At 42.4% G+C, this 25,388-nt stretch overlaps 1 protein-coding gene across 4 annotated transcripts in view; it reads right to left on the reverse strand.

Moving 5' to 3' along the window:
* Positions 1-5,666: 5,666 nt before the first annotated feature.
* The window catches only part of MICU1 (mitochondrial calcium uptake 1), a 225,502-nt gene continuing 205,780 nt past the window's right edge, over positions 5,667-25,388 (reverse strand). For all 4 annotated transcript variants that reach the window (XM_022590840.3, XM_022590841.2, XM_089897638.1 and 1 more), the window contains 2 exons: positions 7,761-7,850; positions 5,667-6,654 (listed from right to left, as the gene is read on the reverse strand). In XM_022590840.3, coding sequence (XP_022446548.1) covers positions 6,494-6,654; positions 7,761-7,850 — 251 coding nt within the window. In that variant the 3' untranslated portion in view covers positions 5,667-6,493. The remainder of the gene's footprint in view (positions 6,655-7,760; positions 7,851-25,388) is intronic.

A 25,388-nucleotide genomic window follows, 5' to 3' on the forward strand; every position in this document is an offset into this window, starting at 1 on the left:
ATCCAGAGTTTTCCTGAGCTAGCCAGGGGGATAAATTCCTTCCTAAGGCTCCAGGAAGAATTACCAAGTCAGTGGAATGTCCCCCACTTCCTGTCCTTTGCTCTTTTGCTCGCTGACTCCGCAGTGTCCCCTGCTGCCTCCAAATGCCTATCCACCAAGGCCTTCCTTTCAGAGAGCTCCAGCCTCCAAAATCTCTCTCCAAAAAAACGACCCTTACTGATTAAACTATGGAACACAATGGAATACAGCTGTGGGAATGGTTGGGAATGAGGCTTTCCAATGTATACTTTTTTAATATAAGTTTGATTCTGGAAACATGTGAATGTTCACCTATTTAAAAAAAAAAAGAGAGAGAAACCTAAACCTCACATTGAAGATGATGAAAATTCACCCAAGAGTGTGAATGACTGATAGGTAATTGAATTTTCAATTTTAGCTTCAATAAATTATTTGTTGAATGAACACATGAAGTTGTCTCCATAGCATCTCTGGATCTCCACTTCAGTCCCTTGCTCCCTATTTCTCCCTAAAGAGGGAGGAGACCTCACATCTAGGGCGGGCCAGAAGCTGGAGGATAAGGGCACAGGGCACTTGAAGTCCTTTCTCCCAAACATGTCTGTTTCAGGGACATCCCAAGTATGGGTTCTTTGATTCAAATTCCTTTCTCTTTGATGGTCTCTATTCCCGGCTTCTCTTGGGGAAGAGATGGAGCTGGTATTACGACACTGATTCAGACCTCATGGGTTCATGGTTAGTTGGCCTTGAAATTGGGAGAACCCAGGTTTTTAGGAGATCCCCTAGACCTCTTTCCTGGGTCCAGACTCATATCTACCTACCTACTAGGTATTTCTACTGGGATATCGCTCAGGCACCATATCAAAAAATTGCCTCATCATTCTCCACCCAAACCTGGTTCTCTCAGCCTCCCTACCCCCGAAGAGCACTCTCACACACCCAGTTACCCAAACAAATTTAGGTTTCATGCTGAATTCTTTCCTCTCCCTTACCATCCTCCAATTTATATGCCCCACGCTTACCCCTCAGGCGTGATCTGAACATCTTCCAAATCTCCAAATCTGTTAGCACCTCTCCAACTCTGCAGCCATTCCCCTAATCCAGGCTTCCAGCATCTGTTAACTGGATTATTATAGCAGTCTCCAACCTGGATCCCACTCCAATCCATCTGTAGCCTTGCAGGCAAAGTCATCATTCCAAAATGCAAAGCTCATTATGTCATTTTCCTGCTTAAAACCCTTCAGTGGCTCCCAAGTGGCATTAAGATAGAAGTCCAAACTCCTTATTGGAGCTTACAGGATCCTATAGAACCTGGTCCTATTTTCTTTTTTTCTCCCTTATATAAAGCCATCTGGGTTTGGTACTTTTTGTTGTAAGCAGATTTTTAACTATTGATCCAATTTACTATAGCTATAGAATATTTTGTTTATAAATTTAAAAAATTATTTATTTTTATTTTTTGGCTGCGTTGGGTCTTCGTTGCTGCGTGTGGGCTTTCTTTAGTTGCGGTGAGCGGGGGCTACTGTTCGTTGCGGTGTGCGGGCTTCTCGTTGCGGTGTGCGGGCTTCTCACTGCGGTGGCTTCTCTTTGTTGTGCAGCACGGGTTCTAGGCGTGCGGGTTTCAATACTTGTGGGACTCGGGCTCTGTAGTTGTGGCTTATGGGCTCTAGAGCGCAGGCTCAGTAGTTGTGGCGCATGGGCTTAGTTGCTCCGTAGCATGTGGGATCTTCCCGTACCAGGGCTCAAACCCATGTCCCCTGCATTGGCAGGCGGATTCTTAACCACTGCGCCACCAGGGAAGCCCCTTTTTCCAACTTCTTGAGGCAGATGCTTAGCTTATTAACTGTCAGCCCATCTTCTGTACATAAGTATGGAAGTTAAGATGTTTCTAAGTTTCCCTTTAGCTGTGTCCCACAAGTTTTCATATCTAGTATTTTCATTATCATATTCAGTTCCAAGCATTTAAAAATTTCCATCATGATTTTTTCTACAACCTATTAGTTATCTATAAGTGTGTTTCAAAATGCCCAACGGTATTTTTTGTCATCTTTTTTTGTGAATGACCGCCATCTTAATTCATCCTTGGGTAACAAAATCATTCCCCCATCTGTACTTACTGGATACACCCTAGAACTTCCGTTCCCAGAAACATGCTTTTTGGCCTTTGGACCTTTGTACATTCCGTACCTGCTGCCCGGACACTCCTCCTTCCCCCTTTGTTAACTCCTACTCAACCCTCAGGTCTCAGTATTTTTAATAAAAAAAAATTCTCTGCAAGCCTGCCTTGAACTTCCAAATCTGGATTAGATAGCCTTCTGCTTTTCTAAGTGCTCTCACACAGCTTGTACTTAACCTTTTTGCTTCTTTTCTGTTTTTCTCACTTTTAGATTCCTCCTGCAAACTCCTTGAAGACCTTGCTCAGTGCCTGGCCCACAGTAGGTGATCAGTAAAGAGTTGTAGAATGAATGGTGACTCTTACCCTGTCACTTGCTGGTAAAAATTCCCATTTTGGAGCCACAGAGAACAATACCCGGCTGCTTCTCTCCCCTCAGGTATTGTCATATCCATTGTGTCTCTCTTCGTGGTTATGGTTCATCTCTGGTTGTTCATCTCCCTCCACCCCATGCCACCCAGGTCCCTGGGAGGCCTATTCTCTGGAGCAGGACTGGGGCTAGGCTGGACTCCAGCAGCTGCCCCTCCCCTGCCAGTGACTCCTGGCGCTAAGCTTTCTTGCCAGCAGGTGGCACCTAAAGCCTGAAAGCTGAACTACTCTGTTCCACGTTCCTTTTCTGAGCTGCTTGTTGGGACACATAACCTGGCTTGGGCTGTGCTTGGGCTTGGAGAGGATGCTCTGGCCTGGGAACCTGACTCCGGCCTCCCCTGCTGCTGTCCTTTCTTCCTTGTCTAGCAGCAGTCACCGTCTGGCCTTTTCCTTTGTCTTAAGAGTCCTATTCAGTGCCTGTGCTCCAACCAGACATAAAACTAGGTGGGGCACTAAAAACTCTGAAAATGATGATTTTTGTATATCATGTATGTTCTTATGCTCTTTCCTTAGTAACTCTCTCTCCACATTCTCCCTGCTTGTCCTCTTAGATCATCTAGGAAGCCCAGCTGAGCCCATCAAGGAAGCCTAGCAGCCTGGCTCCCCTCTTAGTTTCATTTCCTCTCCAAAGCTTAGAGGCTAGAACTGGGGAGTTATTTATTTTTTTAAGAAGTAGAGAACAATAACAAAAGTAGACAACAGCTGTGGGTGTGTAGGAGTGTTACTGACTTGGGTCCTTGGACTCTTTAACCAACAGAAATTGATAAGAGGCCAGATGAGGAATTCAGGCAAGGCTTTACTGGGACTTGTGCTGTAGCACGAGGGAGCGACAAGTAACAGGTGCCCTTGCTCGCTCTCCATGGAGGGCAGGCTGGTTCCTTCAGTGGGGTGAGGACGGAGGCAGATCTGCAGATGGGGCCGGAGGAGTGGCTTAGGTGTTCTGCTCACCCTCTTGGTGGTGCCGTGTGCAGGATCATGCACAGAACCCTGCTTTTGCTCCCAGCACCTAAGTGGCGGTCGGTTTGTGGCCTTTTATCTTATTGCTCAGAATTGCCCAGATTGCGGCATGCATGCAGTTATTTTTAATTCCATTAGTTTCTTTGTACTCTGTTGCTGTGGAGATGTGTGTCCAGGTGCAAGCACTGCAGTAAAGGCCCTAGGTCCCAGCCTGTCTCAGGAGGAATTTATTGAGGCACTGCTAGTATCACTTTTACCTCGTCCGAGAAATATTTTAAAATTTGCTTTTGGTGGTGGACTCTTTCTTTGATTATGTCACTGCTTTGGGTCTGAACTTTGTGGGTGACAATCTCACAAAAATTATGTCAAGTTACAGCAGCGTCGTTATGGGTGGGAAGAGATCCTTGGGAGGCAAAGGAGGGGCCATTAATCTTGTCTGGAAGAGGATTAAGGAAGGGACAGTTTGATCTGAATCTTGAAGGCAGAGGGGAAGGTTATTCTGTCTAGGTATTAGAAACAATGGGAATAAAAAGAGAAGCACATTATCAGCCTTCTGTATTCTCAAATGCTCCCAGCCTTACCCCCAAACTCTGCCTACTAAAGTCCCCTCAGCCTGCTCACATACTTCCTTGGTGAAAGCACCAAATCCTAGCCACTAGAGCACCAGGGAGCTCACATGCTTCCTTGGTCCCTTGGTCAAGGACTTCCTTGGGGCATCCTGGCCTCTTCTGGGTGACTTAGCTTGTACCTTTCGCCTGCACATTTGCCCTGTTGTGCCAAAGTGTGGCCGTCCTGTCTTCTTGAGCACCTGGACCGCCTCTGCTTCCTCCGGCTCTCCTAGGAGCTAATGGAGTTCAGTTGGAATTCCACGTACTTGTCATAGGTGCTCTTGACCCTGGGTTTCAAGAAGTTGCAGGTGAGATCCTTATCCTTTCCTGCTATGCTTTGGCTTTCAGCTTCAGTGAACCCAGGCCAGTTGGCAGGTCTCTCCTGGTGAGGGAGTGAATGCCCCACAGAGGCTCTGAAAGGGACTTCTCTTTCAGGCTGGAGAAATGAGGATTGGGGAAAAGAGTGATTTGGGGATTATGGGACAAATTTTAGAAAAAGCTCACATTTTGCTGATGCCTCAGCCCTGGGGCAATGAGCAAGGCAAAGGCTACACTTGGGTGCCAGGAATACGTGCCACAAGAAAGGAAACAGTGGAAGATAGATGAGGTGCACGAGTGGGGAGCTCCTTTGAGAGATAATCTAATCTGCTCCCAGAAAGGATGTTAGAAGTGAGGTTATTAAATTGCTCTGGAGAAATGCTGGGGTTAGTACTGTCCTTGTGGAGCCACAGGTGCAGACCTATGTCTCTGCTCTTCTCTGCCTGATAAACACTCCCTACCAACTTCTAGGCCTTGCAGGAAGCACTGGGTTTTTGGTGTGGTGGTGCTATTACATTGGATGCGAGACCCTATCGTGCCAAGGAGCACTACCTGGAGGTTCTGGAGGTTGTAGGAATTCTGGAGAAGAGCTGAAGGAGAGGTTTCTGGACTTGGAAGAAACCTCTAAGCCCATTAAGCTCAACCCTATCTGTCATTTTATAGTTGAGAAAACATGGGAAATTGCTTGCTTGCTCAAGGTCACACTGAGTTAGTGGCAGAGTTGAATCCACATAAAACACTGGTTGCTATGGTTCATTTCTTTTTTCTTTTTCTTGGCCATGCTGTGCGGCTTCTGGGATTTTAGTTCCCCGACCAGGGACTGAACCTGGGCCCTCAGCGGTGAGAAGGCAGAGTCCTAACCACTGGACTGCCAGGGAATTCCCGGTTGCTATGGTTCTTAACACTTAGGTCCACCGTACCAGATGATGTCTCATATCCCCCACCACCCTGTCTTGGTTCCTTCTCGTGGGGCATGAGTAATCAAGGACTACATTGGACCTGGTAGCCTTGGTCCAGGATGAAATGCTATCCAAACCTTGCTGGAAAATGCCACCACTAACCTCCAAATGCCCGTTTTGTTTATGCTTAAAGTGCCTTCTCAACAGGAAGGACCAGGCTCTGGTGGAAAGAAAACAGGTCTGCTGCTAGGATCTCAAAGCCAGTGGAGAAGTGAAATGAAAAGGGCCCCAGAGGACCCTAAAATAAAGGAGACAAGATCCTTTGGCGGTGGTTGGTGGGGCTTTACTGCAAACCGTTATAATTAAAGTGCTATTTTACAAGTGTTTAAGACAGGGCCGACAGGCTCTGAGCCAGGACTCAGCTTCAGAGGCACACGCCTGGAGGGGAAATGGCACTCGCAGGGGCCATGAGCTTAATCACTGCCGCTCATTTAATAAGCACAGTTGTGCTGGAGTCTTCTTAGGGAGCCTGAGAGGAAAAGAAGGGAGTGGAGAGAGCCATGCAGCAGCTACTTTAAATTCCTAATCTTGCTCCATTCCCACTGTGCACACTGCCTCAGAGCCACCCTGGGGACTGACACAGATCCTTCCTCTGGCCCAGGCTTCCCACCAGCTCAGGGTGCCTGGGTCATCCTCGTTATCATTCATCACTGATTTCCTTTTTCTGCCAGAGGTTTTCCCAATTTGTAGCTTAAAAAACACGAGCAGGAGGAGAAGCAAGGAATGTTCTTGTTAATATAAATCCACACCAAGATGACTCAAGAAATGGGTGTTTCCCAGGGTTGGCAGGTACATGGATGGGTCCCGCATTCTTTGTCTGTAGGGTGCTTGAATGGGTAGTACTGTCGAACGTGCCAAAGGTCTGCGCTTTTAGGACCTGCTCATGTTTTTGAGGACCTCTAGGGAGAATCACTGGTTTAGAACCAGGGCCTATCAGAACACTGGGAGAGGGGAAACTTGATGAGTCCTGAGATCATTCCCAGGAGGAGGGGAGCACTACTTCCGGAAGCAGCAGCGGGGAGGACTGTGCCAAGGCTCTGCCCAAGGGGCCAGGGTGCTTGGCCTGGAGGCGCGGCTCCTCGTGCAGTTCTGGGTTACTGTTTGGGCAAAGCGAAGTCCCAGGCAGTTTCCTGTGCACATTTCCACATGGCCTGCATGAGGCGGGTGAAACCCATGTCTTTGGGCTTCTCCAGGCCTCTCATCAGCCGTTGCTTCATGATAGAAACAAATTCCTTATTGCTCAGCTCTCCGTTGCCTAGAAGAAGAGGCAAACACAACAGGGATAAGTGACAGCCTTGGAACAAAGACATGAGACAATTCCATTGCTCACATCATGTAGGTCCCAAAGCCTAGCGCTCTCTCACAGCCAAACTCAATTCTCTTGGTTAAAAATGAACTGGTTTGTACTGTCCTTGATGTTTCCAATTGCAACTCAGTGATAGTTCCGTGTAGTGTGACAGAAGTTGAATGAGAATATATATGTCAGGTCCTGTGCTAGGTGTTGAGAATAAAGAGATAAAAATGACTTTGTCCCTTGAAATACCATCAGGGTGGATAGATGTGTATGTATAACTGATTCACTTTGCTGCATGCCTGAAACTAATACAACATTGTAAATCAACTATACTCCAATAAAAATAAAGTAAAAATAAATAAATTTAAGACAAAAAAAAAAGAGAGAGAGAAAAAACTGTGAGCCTCCATTGTTAATATTATCATCATTGTATCAGCCAACATAGCTGAGAAATAAGGCCAGAGCAGAACCAGGATCTCTTAAATGGGCTAAATAAACTGCAGAGTGCTCACAGACACAACAGAGCTTGGTGTGCAGCTGGAATGCTATGATGGGTTGTAAATGACTGAAATGTGCCCTGGGTGGTGGAGTGACCAGTACCATCTTCTTCCTAGAGACATTCAAATATTCAAGTGCTCCTATCTACTAAGCAGTAAGCTGGGTCTAATTTTTTTTTTTTTTTGGCCATGTCACACAGCATGCGGGATCTTAGTTCCCCAACCAGGAATCGAACCTGTGCCCCCTGCAGTGGAAGCGGGGAGTCCTAAACACTGGACCACCAGGGAATTCCCTTGTTTTTATTTTTAAGATCCTTAGGGTCATAAATGAATTTAGGCCTACAGGCAAATTAGAATTATAAGAAGAAATGGAGAACACAAACCAGGACCAGGGGTGATATTTCTCAATGTCATGAGTCTGAGGGCTGAGCTACTGATGTGGGAAATGGGGAAGTTGAAGCAGTCTAGGCTGGTACCCTGGAGCTGGCTGCAAGGCTCCATCATAAAAGTGTCTACTTCAAGGGCAGTAAGGCTTGGTTTTTCCGCCGGACTCCAGAGGGCCCCACTCACCATCACAGTCAAAGAGCGCAAACACCACATCACACACGTGATCTGAGAGTTCCACTTTAGCCACTGTCCTGGCCACCTGCTGCATGGTTACTGAAAGAAGAAAGATGTTGAGTTAGCACAGCAGAGGGACTTTCATTTTGCTTTCTCTGAATGGAAGGATAAAACTATTCAGTCACAATAAAAAATTTTCAAGTGTATTTACATCACATTTAAGAAAATGATAATTCAGTTTTTAATCCATAACCCCCTTTCCTTTTCACTTCAGATTCCATTTTCTTTCTACTGCTGCCACAGTTTAGGAGGTATATATAATTAAGTAAGAATGCCTGATACTAAATTTATAGAGAAAGTAGATTGGAGGTTACAAGGGGCTGGGGAGTTAGTGGTTAATCGGTACAGATTTTCTGTTTGGGGTGATGGAAAAGTTTTGGAAATAGTGGTGATGGTACAACACTGTGAATGTAATTAATGCCACTGACTTACATACTTAAAAATGGTTTAAATGGCAACTTTTGTTATATATATTTTACCACAATAAAAATTTAGAAAGTGAAAATCCACATAATATTTAAGGATGGAATTCTAAGTCTTCAGCATGCAGTGGTGGCTTTTCTAATAAATTATTACCAGAAGAGTGCCTTGAAAAAAAATAAAGAATGCCTGACAGTCTCTGTCTTGGCATTTCCCTCCCACTGGAAAGGACACAATAACAAAAAGTCAAGGAAATAATGAGGCAGAGAAAGGATGGGGAAGGGGGGAACAAGGAGACTTGTCTGAGTGTACTGAGGCTTCACCCACCCATTACTGACTGACAGTGGAGAATCTGCATGGCTGAGCTCCTGCCCTTCCTCCCAACAGGTTTTCCATCAGCCACTTTGTCTTTCCCAACTGTGCCCCTTGGGAGAAGCAGTGGCCCCATCTCACTAGATCAATACAGTCTCTTTGTTTTTATCTTTTTCCAGATCTCATCAGAAAATCTCTTCTCTCTTGCCATTTTTTCTTTCTCTGACATTTACTGTTAAACACTAGCAATCACGTGAGAACTGGGTTCTCACAAAAAACAAGCCAGGAAGGACTAGGCAATTTCCCCTGCCTTCTCTGCCATTTATCCTCAAGCCTGATCCAGCTACATCTATAAATTATGTTATTGCTTATAGACACACTCTTAAGTGAGGTAAAACTCAGAGGAAAGAAAAAGATGAATTTCTATTTATGAACCAACCAGCAATGAAGTGTTCATATCTATAAACCTCAGATTAGATTCTTCTAGAAGCAATGTGAACTTAAACTAAAGGCAGTGTGCCTTCTCTGCTTATTCATTCCTATAATTTCAGTTCTTTCTTGTCATTTTTTTTCTGCATTTGCTCTTTCACTTCACCTCTATAGCGTCCATTATATTCAGCACAGGGCCCCTGAGGTCAGCTGATACAAATGCCAGAACAATTCAGAGGAGCAAGGAGACGCAGTAGAAAAACTGCTTGCAAGTCACAAGACCTGAGCTCTAGTCCTGGCTTCATCAACTTGCTGTGGTGGAGTCACCTGATCTCTTTAGGTATAATATTCTCATATTCAAATGAGGGGATGCCACAGGATAGCTGCTGAGGTGGCTTAGTAGTGCAAAGAATGGTTTATTGGCGTTTTCTAGAATCTGAGGGTGAGGGATAGGGGTGGAGGTACACAGAAACAGCTGAAGATCTTGTGTGGCGAAGGGCAGAAGAAAGGTATAAAGGCCACAAGCTGGGCTGTACCTTAGTGTCCACAGCCTCTGGCTGGAGGGGGACTAGGCTGCTCACGAGAGCGGGAAGAGTCAGATTCCTCCTCCTGCAGCTTTAGGTTACTGCTCATACCGCCCCTCTTCCCGGGATGTGAGAGTGAAAGAGGAATCAACATCCCTTGGAACTAAAAGATTTAAGCAGAATATATTATTGTGTGGATGTTCACGAGATGTGGTTAAGTGCTGATGGGGGAGATGGGGGGCCTCTACTAGACTGTAGAAATTCTAGGGTTTAGAAACTTAGCCTCGTAGGTCTAGACACTTGATTCTCTCAGTCGGCTCAGGAAGAACTGATTCCTGCTAACTAAATGGCCCGGGGAAAGAGGAGAAACCAGAAGGCCAATTTACAATGAAAATAGTAACTGTTAAGAGAACTAAACTGATGACAGCTGGCCATTATACTTCTCAGTAGGAAAATCTACTAAGGAAACTCAGTTCACCTCAGAAGATTGCTCAGTGAAAAGAGAATCAGATCAGAAGACACTGGATGCTCTCAAACTGTGATCATTTACTGAATTACCCTTTGCAGCCACAGAAATGTGTCCTGAGAAGTGGCTCAAAACCTGTTCTATGTAGATAAACATGAATGCTTTATGTTAACCATTCCTTTCGCTGCCAATGTTTGTTAACCATGCCTTTTTCACACCAATACCACACCTGTTATAACTGATAAGTACCCTCTTTTTCTCTTTCCCAGTTCCATTTTCTCAGGGCAGAGTGCCTATTGCCAATTCTTTTTTTAAAATTGGAGTATAGTTGCTTTACAATGTTGTGTTAGTTTCTACTGTACAGCAAAGTGAATCAGCTACACATATACATATATCCCCTCTCTTTTGGATTTCCTTCCCATTTAGATCACCACAGAGCACTGAGTAGAGTTCCCTGTGCTATATAGTAGTGCTAATTCTTCTTGATGCTCCAAGTGCCTATCTTTTTCCCCATGAAGATAGACTCTTTCCTCTAAATAAACCATTAACTAAATAATATCCAAGAATGTCAGTGAGAGCTCTTGGCTTTTTTTTTTTTTTTTTAGTGGAAAGCTCATTAAAGTGGTACTAAGTGGTTGTAGAATAGGGACTTCTGGAAGCCACTGTCAGGAATCCCTCATTACAAATACCATCTCTTGACAGAACAGTTACAGAATATGTTCCATCTCACATGGAGAGGGCTCTGATGCCATCTGTACTACAGGAGCTAAGTTATTCAAACCACTGGGATGTTACCAGCCAGCAAAGAGCCTGGCTGGGTTGCCCTTTCACAGTCCAAGATCCTCAGATAAGCCCCCAGGGTGTGAATCAGAGCAGTGGAGGAAACAAACATTAAACTGGCTGGTGAGCTGTACAGCCAAGAGCACTTGGGACAAGTAGGATGACAGCAGATTACAAGCCAAGTGCTTGACAGCTGGTCCTGAGAGTTGGCTCATTCAGATTTGCTTCCACATCTCTGAACCACAAAGCCATAATTAAATCACAGCAAGGAGAACAATCCCTCACTCCCTCTGCCCCAGATCTCAACTTCCCAGTTGGTACTGGAATTTGGGCCTCCCTTATTTCATGATGCTAATTGATTGATGGTTGGGGTTCTGATCTGAAAGATGTCTCTATGGAGCATGAAGTCACCCTGGAGAAGCCTACGTTTCCAAGACCTATCTATTCCTTTGGTACAAATCTGGTCCAGCTGCCTGAACAATAGATGGACATGAGATTGGGTGATTTCTACTAGATTGGGGTGGGAAGGAATTTGCAGAAGCGTGCTGCATTGGCACTCAAAAATGTGTTAACCATCTGGCTTTTTGAAAAGTCCAGGCAGAATCTGAATTGTGCCAGGACCCCCAATTTACTCTCTGGCACAGTCCATGACTGGACAATTCAGCCTCAGACAGAAACACATACTGAGTTTGTGTGACTATAATGTCAGAAGCTATATTACATAAAAGTATTCACAACAGTAGTTGAACAGAGGAAAGGAGAGTTCTGGAGGGATAAGAGCCCAAACATCCACTTGGAATCAGAATCTTAGAACTGGAAGAGACCTCAGACGAAAGGTAAAATGCAGAGAATTTGAATAACTGGCTCAGGGTCACAAAGCTAACTAGTAGCACAGCTGCGTCTAGAATCTGGGTCTTCTGACTTCCAGCCAATGCTCTTTTCCCTATACACACTGGATCCACTCGATCCCTTATATGGACAACAGATCCCCCCATGAATCTGTCACTCTTGTTTATTTTTGGCCGAACCTCATGACTTGCATGATCTTAGTTCCCCGACACCCTCGGCAGTGAAAGCGCGGAGTCTTAATCACTGGACCGCCAGGGAATTCCCATGAATCTGTCACTCTAAACAAGAGAAAGAGCTCAGATGAAAGAAAAGCCAAGTTGGGGATTACTCCTTGCTAGTGGGCAGGGACGAATAAGTGAGTAACAACTAGGGGTTGTGAAGAGCCAGCATTATAGTGTAACCACAGATCTGATTGCCCTATACATTAGCATTCCCTTGGAATGCATACTGACAATTTTAAGAACTTAAAGAAGTTTATTAAAATGCAACCCAGTGAAAAGCATATGAAACAAAGGTGGCCCTGGGAGCTTCTATGCCTCTGATGCATAGATAGACCTACGGACAGTGTGACCCAGTTAGGAACTGCCTGTCTCTTCCTAATGCAAAGATGTTTAGAAAGGTGATATGCCACGTTGGGTTGACAGTCTCTAGCTGTGTGGCCATGTGATTACTCCTGTCTTCCTGGACTGCAGTGGAGAAAATCAAAAGCTGGCTGGTGACTGCCAAGGTTAAGTAAGGGAAGACATTTCTGCTTCAGCTTTGGAAGGGCTTATGATGCAGAGGTCCTAGTTTCTTAAATCCATACCTAGATGGCTTTGGGGAAGGCGGGGACGGGGGAAGGATTTTCCTTTAAAAAGCACCTGTCCTTTCTTTTGCATCTTCTTCCGAGATACTTTGGCTAATACAACATACACATTTCAGCCTGACTGAAGGGGTGTGGGTGGGGAGGAAAGGACAATATTTAGGATGACAAGCAATTTAAGGAACGAAGAGCAATGCAGTATACTAATAATGAAAAATATAAAAATTCTGTGTTCCACACGGTGCTTCTGAGCTGCAGGCAGGTTGACCCCCTCTGTGTGCTCAGGCAGTCCACCGTCAGAGGTGATGCTGGTGATCCTGGCTCGTAAATACTGGTATATGCCACAGAGAAAACCTGTGGTCAGGTTTTCTGAATCTCAGAGCATCATCCCAGATGACTGCTTCAATGGGCTTACATGATTAATCTAGTAAAACTGATTTACAGTAAGGTTTATTGCCATTGTCCAGTATTGTATCTGGCGTCATTAAAAACGCTCAACACATTTTGTCCACAAAGGGCAAGCATTTCTATCAGTACCATTAGGCAGTGGTTTCAGGTGCCACGCTCAGAGGGCAATCACAGTTCTGTGGGGGAAACTATACAAACCATTAAGATGGAGGAGTACATAGGAGAACTATCAGACATTAACAGACACATATGGGTCACAGTGGAATAGTCTGTACTTCGTTGGAGGTACATTTTGGATCCTAATTCTAAAGGATTAAAGAGACATACTGCTCCAGAGTTGGCAGGTACAATAGTAGGTGATGGGGGGTGGGGGTCTGAGTAAAGTACTGAAAGCAGGAAAGGATGCTAATGCCTGACTAGAGAGCTAGAACAGAGGTGCAGGTGGGGACGAGATTTTGCAGGAGGCCAGTCAAGTCTCCTTGCAGGGAAACCTTTACAACACAGCCAGGTCTTATTTGGAGACCAATTTACCATATTAACTTGCTTTTCCCTCTTGGACTCTTTAAATTTTCATTACTTTTTATTTTAAAAAGTTATTTTTCATTAGATAATACATTCAGCTGTTTCAAATTCAAATGGTATAAAAGGGCTGAAATCTCCCTCCCAAACTTATACCCCCGCCCCCTAGTTGTCCAGAGGCAACCAATATCTCCAGTTTCCCCAGAAATATTTTATAGATATAAAATCAAATATTTATTCTTCACTTCCTCCCACAAAATTGTGGTATATTAAATGGTTTTGCTTGACTCATTTAACAATATATCTAAGAAATAATTCCATTCCAATACATAAACAGTTCTTTTTAACAGCTGCATAGTATTCCACCAAGAGGATGTATCATTATTTAGATAACCACTTTCTCATATTATTCTAACCTCAATCTTGAGGAGGAAGTGCCTTTTATCTCCCCTTTACAAAATTACTTCTTTGGTGGGCTATGGTTGTCAGCTTCAACAGAGTCTGAATCTCTGATGGCTAAAGTTGAAAGCAACTGAGATATTTAAGTTCAGTTTGCTGAAATTATGCCAAAAGGCTAAATACTCTTCACCTTAACAAGTGTCTTATAAAAACTTCAGAGGCTTCTAAGGGTAGTAACCCCTTAAGCCCCCCAAAAGCAGCACATGCGTTAAAAAGTAATCTCTATATTTCCCCAGTTGGTATAATTCCTTTCTGATCCTTTTCATAGTAGGATGTAATGTTGGCTGATGTTCTCACTTATCTATTTAAGAGGATGTTTTGGCAGTTTATCCTACCCTCACTCTCCTCTCTCCCCCAGTGGTAATCATGAATCCCTAAAGCAGCTCCCTTCCTCCTTGGGGTACTTATATATAATTTTACTAAATCACAACATATTCAAAGCAACATAGTTAAGCCAGAATCAATCTTTAGAATTGCTAAGTAACTTTAAATTAGGGGAAAAAAATCAGGTCTCTGCAGAGAAAGTGCCTCATGAAGCAAACATTTCTTTCAGAATTTGAGCTTCCCTGCCTACATCATGAATAATTGTGTTTAAAAAATAGATGACTTTGTCTTAAATGAATGAAATCCTGGCCAACACTCTTCTTCACACATAAATGTTTTTACAAAATGCAATAACAAACTGAAGCATAGGGGCTTGCCTCCACAAACTTTAAAAGAATTTATAAAATAGGAGCTTTTTTCCCATAACCTCTTCCCCACACGTCTTTATGACATTCCCATTTCCTGCCTTCGTTCTATGGCTGTCTGGGGATGCTCTCCCATACATTTTTGCTGTGAACTTTTCCCTATTTCTGCCTTCTCATAAAAGCACTGAGTCCCCAGCAGAATTCTCTAGGTCCTTCTCGTGGCAGTGGATCCCGCGTACTAAAGAGAACAGTGGTATGGAAGTGAGTGAACCTGAATCTCTGGTCTCAGTTTTGCATCTCACTAGCTGTGATTTGAGCAAGTCATTTTCCTTCAAGTGTAAACAAAGAGGTTAAAAGAATAAACCAAGGGTTTAAGTAAAATGATTTCTAAGCTCTTTTCTAGCCCTAAAATTTTATGACTGCCATTCTTAACGTCTTTTTAGATAACATGGCTTAGATCAGTTAAAATGTCCATATCTTCAGAAGTCCTCAAAGAACAGAATGGTGGTAATTTCTGGTATGGTGAGTAGAATTCTGAGATGGTTCTCAACATCCCCACACCCTGTAAAATCTCCTCTCTTTGAATGTGGGCAGGACCTGTGAATAGGATGTGATACCACTCTTGTGATTAGGTTACTTTACATGGAAAAGGTAATGGGATAGTCACTCCCATGATTACAGTTATATAAGAACCCATCTCAGCACACTGGGGAAAGAGATTCTCCTGCTGGCTTTGAAGAAGTGAGCTGCCATATTGTAAGAGGGCCTGTGAGAGGGCCGCATGGCAAGGAACTGCAGCAGTCTGCTGCGAGTGACAGCCAGCAAGAAAAAGGGACATCATTCCTACAACCAAAAGGAAATGAATTCTGCCAAGAACCCAGGTGAGCTTGGAAGAGGACTATGAACTCCAGATGAGAAAGCAGTCCTACTGATGTCTTGATTTCTGCCTTGTTAAGACTCTGAGCAGAGAACCCAGTTATGCTATGCTCAGACCCTGACTTATAGAAACTAGGGGATAAATAGGTGGTATTTTAAGCTGCAAATTTGTAGTAATTTGTTATAAGCAAGAAAGTTAAGTAGGGAAGGTATTTATGGTTGGCAATGTCCTTCTGACGTTCCTCAAATCATACTTTATATACAGCTACACTCATTCTAGGTATATTTTATGGAACTGTCACTTTTCTGCAACTACTATACCAAGCTCCATAAACTAGCTCTTATAGAGGCACTAGCCAAGATCTAATTAAGTTTTAAATTTCTTAACAAGAAAATAAAACTGCCACGCTTCTTTTGGGAATTCAACAGCCTTGCTCTGATTTCAAATGTATCTGATAATTATAAGTTAGTTCATTTTCACACAGATTTGGATATTTAGGCTATAACATGTCCCTTAAAACATTACAACATTCAGTAAAAAGCTGATTATTTATAGAATTTCAAATCTGGAAGAACGCTTGGAGATAATTAGTATAACTCTAACTTGAGGTCAGAGAAATTGTGACTTGCCCATGTGTCAAGGAAATTAATGACATGGGAAGGTGTCATACTCCTATCATTCTCCCCCTCACCCTAGGTTTTTATTAGAGCTTTAGCATCCTTTTCAGGATCTGACCATGTTTAGAATTAATTCACTCATTTATTCAACATTAATTAAATATCTACTGCATAAATATACATAATTCTTCTAGGCTCAGAGTAGGACACAAAGATGTGGAAAACATTGTTCTCGTCCTCAAGAGTTTACAGTCCAGTAGAAAATTCCCCCTTGAATACTGTGGATACTAGAGATATTAATACTGCTTAGATATTCCTAGGAACAGAGAAGTTAAATAATGATAATGCCTTCTGAAAGCAATGATCCCAAGAATTTTTGGATGAATGATGAAACTTAGGAGAAACTAAAAGCTCCAATTTTCCTATTTAAAAAATACAAAAAAAACCACTTATAACTTCTAAACTAATACGAATCTCAAAAAGTACTGAAAAAAACAGTAGATACTACTTTCTAAGAGAACAAAATTAAGCCTCATCAGGTTCTAGGATTATTATTTTTTTAAATAACTTTTTGGGACTCCTCTGGTGGCGCAGTAGTTAAGACTCTGCCTGCCAATGCAGGGGACATGGGTTCGATCCCTGGTCTGGGAGGATCCCACATGCCGCAGAGCAACTAAGCCCGTGTGCCACAACTACTGAGCCTGCGCACTAGAGCCCGCAAGCCACAACTACTGAGCCTGTGTGCCACACTACTGAAGCCCGTGTGCCTAGAGCCCATGCTCTTCAAGAAGAGAAGCCACTGCAATGAGAAGCCCGCGCACCACAAAGAAGAGTAGCCCCCGCTTGCCGCAACTAAAGCCCGCACGCAGCAATGAAGACCCAAAGCAGCCAAAATAATAATAATAAAAAATTAATTAACTAAAAAAATAAGATAAACAGGCAGAGGAAAGTCAGTACCTTGGGGCTGAAAACAGAGCAGGCGGCTGTGTATAGTCATAATTTCAATCTAGTATAGTAATTTAGGGTTATCTCATTTAATTTTCACAATAGCCCTGAGGCAAGTAGCCTTTATCACCGTTCTGCAGATAAGGAAACTGAGGTTTTGAGAGTTTCAGTGATTTGTTCAAAGTCCAAAGCTAGTGAGTAATAGGGACTCAAAATCAGGTTTGAGTTTAAACCCAAAATTTATGCTTACAAATGTCTTGCATATATTTAGCTCTCAATAAATGCTAGATGTTGGAATCGTCTCTAAAAGTATAACAAAGTATTGCTACACCAATGAGTAGAGGTGATGAGGAACAGCTGGATCGTTAAAAGCTGAGAAGTCCATCCACATCTGTATATACTATAATTTGATGTTCAGAAACTGACAGCTTAGTATATACACATGTCTTTTCTGTTCTGTGGTATCCTTTAAAGGGATACTAACTTTCCTTGCTACATGACCTTATTTAAGTAACTTTAGGCTTTTGTGTATTGGTTTCTTCACCAAAAAGTAATATAGGGCTTCCCTGGTGGCGCAGTGGTTGAGAGTCTGCCTGCCGATGCAGGGGACACGGGTTCGTGCCCTGGTCCGGGAAGATCCCACATGCCGCGGAGCGGCTGGGCCCGTGAGCCATGGCCGCTGATCCTGCGCGTCCGGAGCCTGTGCTCCGCAATGGGAGAGGGCACAACAGTGAGAGGCCCGCGTACCGCAAAAAAAAAAAAAGTAATATGGTCAGAAAAGTGAAGAACACAGATGTGTCTACTAAGATGTTCCTGTGTGGGATAAGAAGCTAGATTAGACAACTCCAAGAGTCTGTGTCACTGTAGGGTATGCATTACAGACGTCAGAGCATGTCTGAGTGGGAGAACCTGGTCCTGAACAGAAGAGACAATTGTAAGGGGAAAATGTCATATTTCATCTTCAAGAGAAGGACACTAACTCCAAAACATCATAGTTTACCAAAAGGACTTTATTCTCACCCAAGAATGGTCAACTCTTAGCCAAAGGGAACTGGGAGGAAATAGCCTAGAGCCTGTCTTCCCTAAGCTATTGAGAACCACAGTTCAAAATGGTGAACCTGCATTGTCTCCTCCTGGATTGCGTTTCAGCAATGATTTTCAAATTCCAGCAGCATTTTGGGATATACTGAGAGACAACATGATGGTGTGGAAAGAACACAGACTGGGATCAGAGAGACCTGAGCTTGAATTCTAGCTCTACTTAGCAGGGTAACCAAGAGTGAGCTGTTTCATTTTATATTTCCTTATTCATAAAATGGGGGATAATACTACCTAACTTTCAGTAAAAATACTTGGGATTGCAGAGAGTATCCTGTAGGGGATATGCCACAGGTTTTACTATTTATTTTCTTGGCTTGTCAGGTAATAAGGTAAACTGTATGTATAGGACAACTATAAAGAATTAAGGACAACCATGTCATAAATTATGATTTTCAGTTTAAGTGGGCTCGTGCTGGGGCATGAGTACTAAAGGCCATGGCCTATATCTGTGTGATTACTTCCTGTATTATAGTTCAAAGTACACGGGGGACACAACTGAACCTACAAGTTTCCCAAATCTCTAATATCCTAAGGTGCTTATAATGGGGCTTTACCATACCTAGAAACCTTTTATTCTCTTGGCAGAAATAAGAATACTCTAAGTCATACAGGCCATAGCTCATTCTAGAGCTCCAACTCAAATAATTTCTAACTTTTCCATCATAGGATGCCATGGGGAAGGAGCCATGTTCAATTTTCCATTACCTTCTTCAGCAGACTAGGTAAATCATTCAGACAGCCCTTGAGAGGTTATATATCTAATTTTATGCCCAGTATGTACATGAATAAGCAATAGAACCAATTCCTCTTAAGTGCTAAACAAAAGAGATGACCTATAGTAGAAAGGTACTATAGTTCATGCAGAAAGGTTCTTTCTCCAAATGGTCAAAATTCAACAAAGACATGTCATTCTTGCCTGAGAGTTGTCATTCTCACATGAACCACGTAGAACTAAAGAAATAGCCACAATGAAATTTGGCATTTTCACTCTGAGGGATTACATCACGCTGGAATGTAAATCTGCAGTTGCCACCTGCCTGGGTTCTCCAACTGTTCTGAGGAACATCAGCTCTATAAGTTGTTAAAGACATTCTGAGGCAAGTCAAGTTTGGGAACTATATCACTCTCTTGGAGATTAATGATGCACATTAGCATATTAAAAAGTTGGCAGGAGTAGTGCTGCAGGAAGAAATTCTGTATAACCTGGCATTTTCCAAACTTATTTGAACCATGGAACACTTTCTTGGGGTTTTGTTTTAAACCCACAAAACCATTAACATATTGCAGTATATAATGTCCTTCACGATGCCGTTTCAGAAATTCTGTACTAAATTATGTCTAAAGACAGGTTTGCAAGCTCTAAAACAGCCAAGGAAGAGAGAGTGCCAGGGCCTCTAAAAGGTGCCAATTTCTGAAGGTCCTAACCTTTTGGGAAAAAATGAAGACAGCTGAGACAGAGCAGCAGGCAGACAAAAGTGCTCCTGTGCCAACCCCTGCCTCACTCTTTCCCCACCCCTCATAGGGGTCAGAGGCCCTCATTAGCACCTATCACAACAACGTGAACAGCTTGTATCCTTTTCTTTCTCCCCTAATAGACTATGAGCTTCTTGAGAGTAGAACCCTGTGCCCAGCACAGTGCCTATGCTGCTAGCTGAATGAATGGATGAACCACACTAAATCTGGTTATATCATCAACCTCATAATGGAAGCAGCAGGCATTTATTAAACATTCACTGCATGATAGGCACAAGGTTAAGTGCTTTGTGTAGATTTATCCTCAGAACAATCCTATGAGGTGGGTATTATTATCCTCATTCTAAAAACATAGAAACCAAATTCAGAAACTGCCCAAAGCTACTCAGCTAGTCAATGATGGAGCCAAGATTCAAATCCAGACTTGTACTCTTAACTATTACACTTTTCTTCCTCTGTTCTAAGGTTCATCTCAGCAGTGAAATTCCATGATTCAGTGGAAGGAGAATTGGTATAGAACTCAAACGAATGGAAAAATCACTAGTATGACTATTAGGATCAGGAATGTTTAAAAGCAAAGGGGAGAGTGCAAGGAGAGCCTGCAAAAGACAGGCACATCTGGCAGAGGGAAGGAACTTGGAACGGTAGCCAAGCACAGTCTAGTCTTTGCATGCACCCTGCAGTACATCACTTAACATTGCTGATATTATGACCCCCCTTAAGCTTGGATGAAGGTGAAATGTATGTTAAGTCTAAAAGATAGGGGTTATAGTACACAGTGAATTCATGACATGAATTTGTTCTCTGGGTCTACTGTCAAAGGTGAGGGGTTATTGGCTTGAGATCCTATGTCTTTTTCACATCTATCAAGATGATAATTCACTCATTCATTTATTGAGCAAATATTTATAGGGTGTCTACTATATCCCAGATATTGTCCTAGGCACAGGGAATATATCCAGGAACAAGACAGATAAGCATTCTAGTAAACAGAGACAGATAATAAATGCACACATAAATACACAAGAAAATATCAGGTAGTGATAAAGCCTATGATACAGGCTGATGGAGTTACCAGGAAAGTGATTTATATGAGACCTGAGTTACAAGGAGCCAAATACACAGAGATCCTGGGAAAGAGCATTTGAGGTGAAGGAACAGCCCGAACAAAGGCTTTTGGGTGGGAATGAACTTGATATATCTAGAATATAAAAGAACATGTGGAATGGAGTGAACTGGTAAGAAAGTGATACTTGATGTACTCAAAGAGTATATAAGAGCCATGCCATATGGAGCCCTGTAAGCCTAGGTAAAGAGATCAGGACTAGAGTAGGCTAGGTGGAGAAACAGAGTCAGATTCAGTATGTTTTGGAAGCAGGGACACGGATTTATTGAAGAAATAAATATGGGGATGAACGAGTACAGAATCAAGGATAATGCTTACTTTTGTTTGTTCGAGCTCCTGGACAGATGAGGCATAATTCAGTTAATAAGTATTTATTGAGGGCCTACTATCTATGTACAAAATATCACAGTTAGTAGTCTCTGCTCTACCTGATAAGCCATATTTGTGAAAATTCAAGCCCATGTCTATAATTTATGGATAGGAATTGATGACAGTAGTGAAGGCAGAAGATTTTAGGTTAATGCCTCTTTTTAAAAAACCTATAAAAGCTACAGACAATATAGTTTTTTTATAATTTATATTGAGTAGTCAGGGAAGGCCTCTTTGAAGAAATAGAAGTTAGCCATGCAAAGAGTATAATTAGGTTTAAAAAAATGAGTTTTTTTGTTTTTTTTTGCCGTACGCGGGCCTCTCACTGTTGTGGCCTCTCCCATTGCGGAGTACAGGCTCCGGACGCGCAGGCTCAGCGGCCAAGGTTCACGGGCCCAGCCGCTCCGCGGCATGTGGGATCCTCCTGGACTGGGGCACGAACCCGTGTCCCCTGCATCGGCAGGCGGACTCTCAACCACTGCGCCACCAGGGAAGCCCAAAAATGAGTTTTTAAACAGACAATACAAATATTCTCACGGTAAATTAAACTCATATACTTTTTTGTTTCTATTTTTGCCTTACTTTGTGGACTATGTATGAGTGATATTTAGGTCTTGGTTGCTACAGTGCATTGAATGGTGGCCGCCCGAAGAGATATGTCCTACATCTTAGCCTCTAGAACTTGTGAATGTGACTTTGTTTGGAAGAAGGGGATTTGCAGATGTAATTAAGGATCTTGAGATGATACCAGGTGGGCCCTAAATCCAATGACAAGTGTCCTTACAAGAGATATAAAAAGGATAGACACACAGATATACAGAAGAGAGAAGGAGGGGGAAGACCACGTGAAGACAGAAGCAGTGATTGGTAATATGCAGCCACAAGCCAAGGAGTGACTAAGCCACCAGAAGCTGGAAGAGGCAGGGGAAGATTCTTCCCTAGAGCCTTCAGAGGGAGTGTGGCCCTGCAAACATCTTGATTTCAGATTTGTGGGCTTCAGAACTGTGAAATAACTTTCTGTTGTTTTAGATCACCATGTTTGTGGTAATTTGTTACAGCAGGCCTGGGAAATGAATACACTTGGCTTCTTCCTCTTACTTAGTATGAATCTAGGGCAGTTTCCCCTAGATATCTATCTTTTACACTCAGGGACTCCAAAGTTACACAGATAAAATAATCTAAGAAGTCAAAATAAATGCCAAATATCATCTACCTCAAAACCAAACATATTTTTGGATATCAGATAAGACGGCATAATTTGTACCACTGCCTCTGTTAACAAGGATAATGAGGCATGAACTCTATGGAGAGACTAAACATCCCAGGAAATGGTTTGAAGTCATTTGAAGGAAACACTTTATCTTTTTTTTTTTTTAACCACTAGGTTGCACTTTCCTTTGCTACCATTACCCTGAATCATTCTATTTTGTACATCCTATAATTTTAACACAGACAGTGATTCATCCTATATAATTGTTCTTCAAAGTGAATCTATTGTCTTTAGTTGGACTTTTCAAAAAAGGTATGCAAATATAAATAGGAGCTTATTAATTTTATTTTAATAATGAGTGATGGCTTCAAATCTTACATCTTTGGATTTGCAGATGCTGTCCAATCTGTTTTGTGAAACAAAGCAATACAACCAAAGCTATTCTGGAGAAATGACCCTGTGGTATTACACACACACATACATAACCTCCATGATTTCATTAATTTTTTTCCAAAGGCTTCTACAAAGGTCAGAGGAGGTATTATTTTAAACAAATAAAAATAAATATGTAAACAAGCAAGGAGACAAATGCTGTTTTAAAAAGTTATGTGGATCAAGAAAATGAAATAAAAGGCATCCAGGATGGAAAGGAAGAAGTAAAATGATCTCTGTTTGCACATAGCATGATCTTATATTAGAAAATCTTAAGAAATCCACCAAAAAGTGTTGAATAAGCAAGACTGTGCTTATAAAACCTGAGTCAGTGCTTTGGAGAGATTTACAAATCACAGTACCCAATGGTGAAATAAAAACATTGTCAGATAAAAACACTGTCAGATAAACCAAAAACTAAGAGAATTAACTGCCAGCAGATTCGTACCATAAATGATAAAGGAAGTTCTTCAAACTGATGGAAGTGATACCAGATAAAATTTTAGATATTCAGGAATAAATGAAAAACACTCAAAATGGTAAGTATGAATAAATGGTAAATGTGGCTAAGTATAAAACTTATTTTTTTCTGTTAATTTACTGAAAAATGTAATTGTTGAAAACAAACATCCTAACATTATATGATAGGGATTATAACATATATAGAGGAAATACAAAATGACAACTATAGTATAAAGGATGGAATGATGGGAAATGGAACTGTATGAATGCAAGGTTCTTACATTTCACTTGAAGTGGTACAATATTAACTTTAAGTAAACCATGAAAAGTTATAATTTCTAGAGAAACCACTAAAATATAAAATGCAAAAAAGTATAGCTAAAAGGCCACTAGACCCAACTCTATGTCTAGAAGACATATACCTTAAAGACACAGATAGGTTTAACATAAAAGAATAGACATACCATGCAAACAATAACTACCCAAACAGCTGGAGTAATTAAATCAATACCAGACAAAATAGAATTCAAGAAAAGGCGTATTACTAAACATAAAGGGGGAATATTTCATAATGATAAAATGGCCAGTTCATCAAGAAAAGACAATAATCATAATCATTAAGTATGTATGCACTTAATACCAGAGCTCAAAATTAATGAAGCAAAGACTGACATCATTTAAAGGGAAAAACAGATGAGATTGGTTCAAGATGGTAGAGTAGAAGGACATGTGCTCAGTCCCTCTTGTGAGAGCACCGGAATCACAATTAACTGCTGAACGATCATCAACAGGAAGACACTGGAACTCACCAAAAAAGATACCCCACATCCAAAGACAAGGGAGAAGCCTCAATGTGACAGTAGGAGGGGCGCAATCACAAGAAACTCAAATCCCATAACCCCTGGGTGGGTGACTCACAAACTGGAGAGTACTTATACCACAGAAGTCCACCCACTGGAGTGAAGGTTCTGAGCCCCACGTGAGGCTTCCCAACCAGGGGGTCCAGCAACGGGAGGAGGAATTCCTAGAGTATCAGACTTTGAAGTCTAGTGGGATTTGATTGCAGGACACCGACAGGGCTAGGGGAAACAGAGACTCCACTCTTGGAGGGCACACACAAAGTAGTGTGCACATCAGGACCCAGGGGAAGGAGCAGTGACCCCATAGGAGACTGAACTAGACCTACCTGCTAGCGTTGAAGGGTCTCCTGCAGAGGCGGCGGGTGGCTGTGGCTCACTGCAGGGACAAGGACACTGGCAGCAGAAGTTCTGGGAAGTACTCCTTGGCATGAGCCCTCCCAGAGTCTGCCATTAACCCCACCAAAGAGCGGGGTAGGCTCCAGTGCTGGGTTGCCTCAGGTCAGACAACCAAAAGGGAGGGAACCCAGCCCCATCCATCAGCAGGCAAGCGGATTAAAGTTTTACTGAGCTCTGCCCACCAGAGCAACACCCAGCTCTACCCGCCACCAGTCTCTCCATCGGGAAGGTTGCACAAGCCTATTAGATAGCCTCATCCACCAGAGGGCAGACAGCAGAAGCAAGAAGAACTACAATTCTGAAGCCTGTGGAATGAAAACCACATTCACAGAAAGATAAACAAGATGAAAAGGCAGAGGACTATGTACTAGATGAAGGAACAAGATAAAACCCCAGAAAAACAACTAAATGAAGTGGAAATAGGCAATCTTCCAGAAAAAGAATTCAGAATAATGATAGTGAAGATGATCCAGGACCTTGGAAAAAGAATGGAGGGAAAGATCGAGAAGATGCAAGAAATTTTTAAAGACCTAGAAGAATTAAAAAACAAACACCTAAAAGAGTTAAAGAACAAAAAAACAGAGATGAATGATACAATAACTGAAATGAATATACTAGAAAGAATCTACAGCAGAATAACTTAGGCAGAAGAATGGATAAGTGACGTGGAAGACAGAATGGTGAAATTCACTGCCATGGGACAGAATAAAGAAAAAAGAATGGAAAGAAATGAAGACAGCCTAAGAGACCTCTGGGACAACGTCAAACGCACCAACATTTGCATTATAGGCATCCCAGAAGAAGAAGAGAGAAAGGACCTAAGAAATTATTTGAAGAGATTATAGTCAAAAACTTCCCTAACATGGGAAAGGAAACAGCCACTCAAGTCCAGGAAGTGCAGAGAGTCCCAGGCAGGATAAACCCAAGGAGAAACACACCAAGACAGAAAGTAATCAAATTGACAAAAATTAAAGACAAAGAAAAATTATTAAAAGCAACAAGGGAAAAACGACCAGTAACATATAAGGGAACTCCCATAAGGTTAACAGCTG

The sequence above is a fragment of the Delphinapterus leucas genome, chromosome 16 (assembly GCF_059928025.1).
Source record: "Delphinapterus leucas isolate spDelLeu-1000000601 "Yukka" chromosome 16, BTC_Dleu_Yukka2, whole genome shotgun sequence".
NCBI lineage: Eukaryota > Metazoa > Chordata > Mammalia > Artiodactyla > Monodontidae > Delphinapterus > Delphinapterus leucas.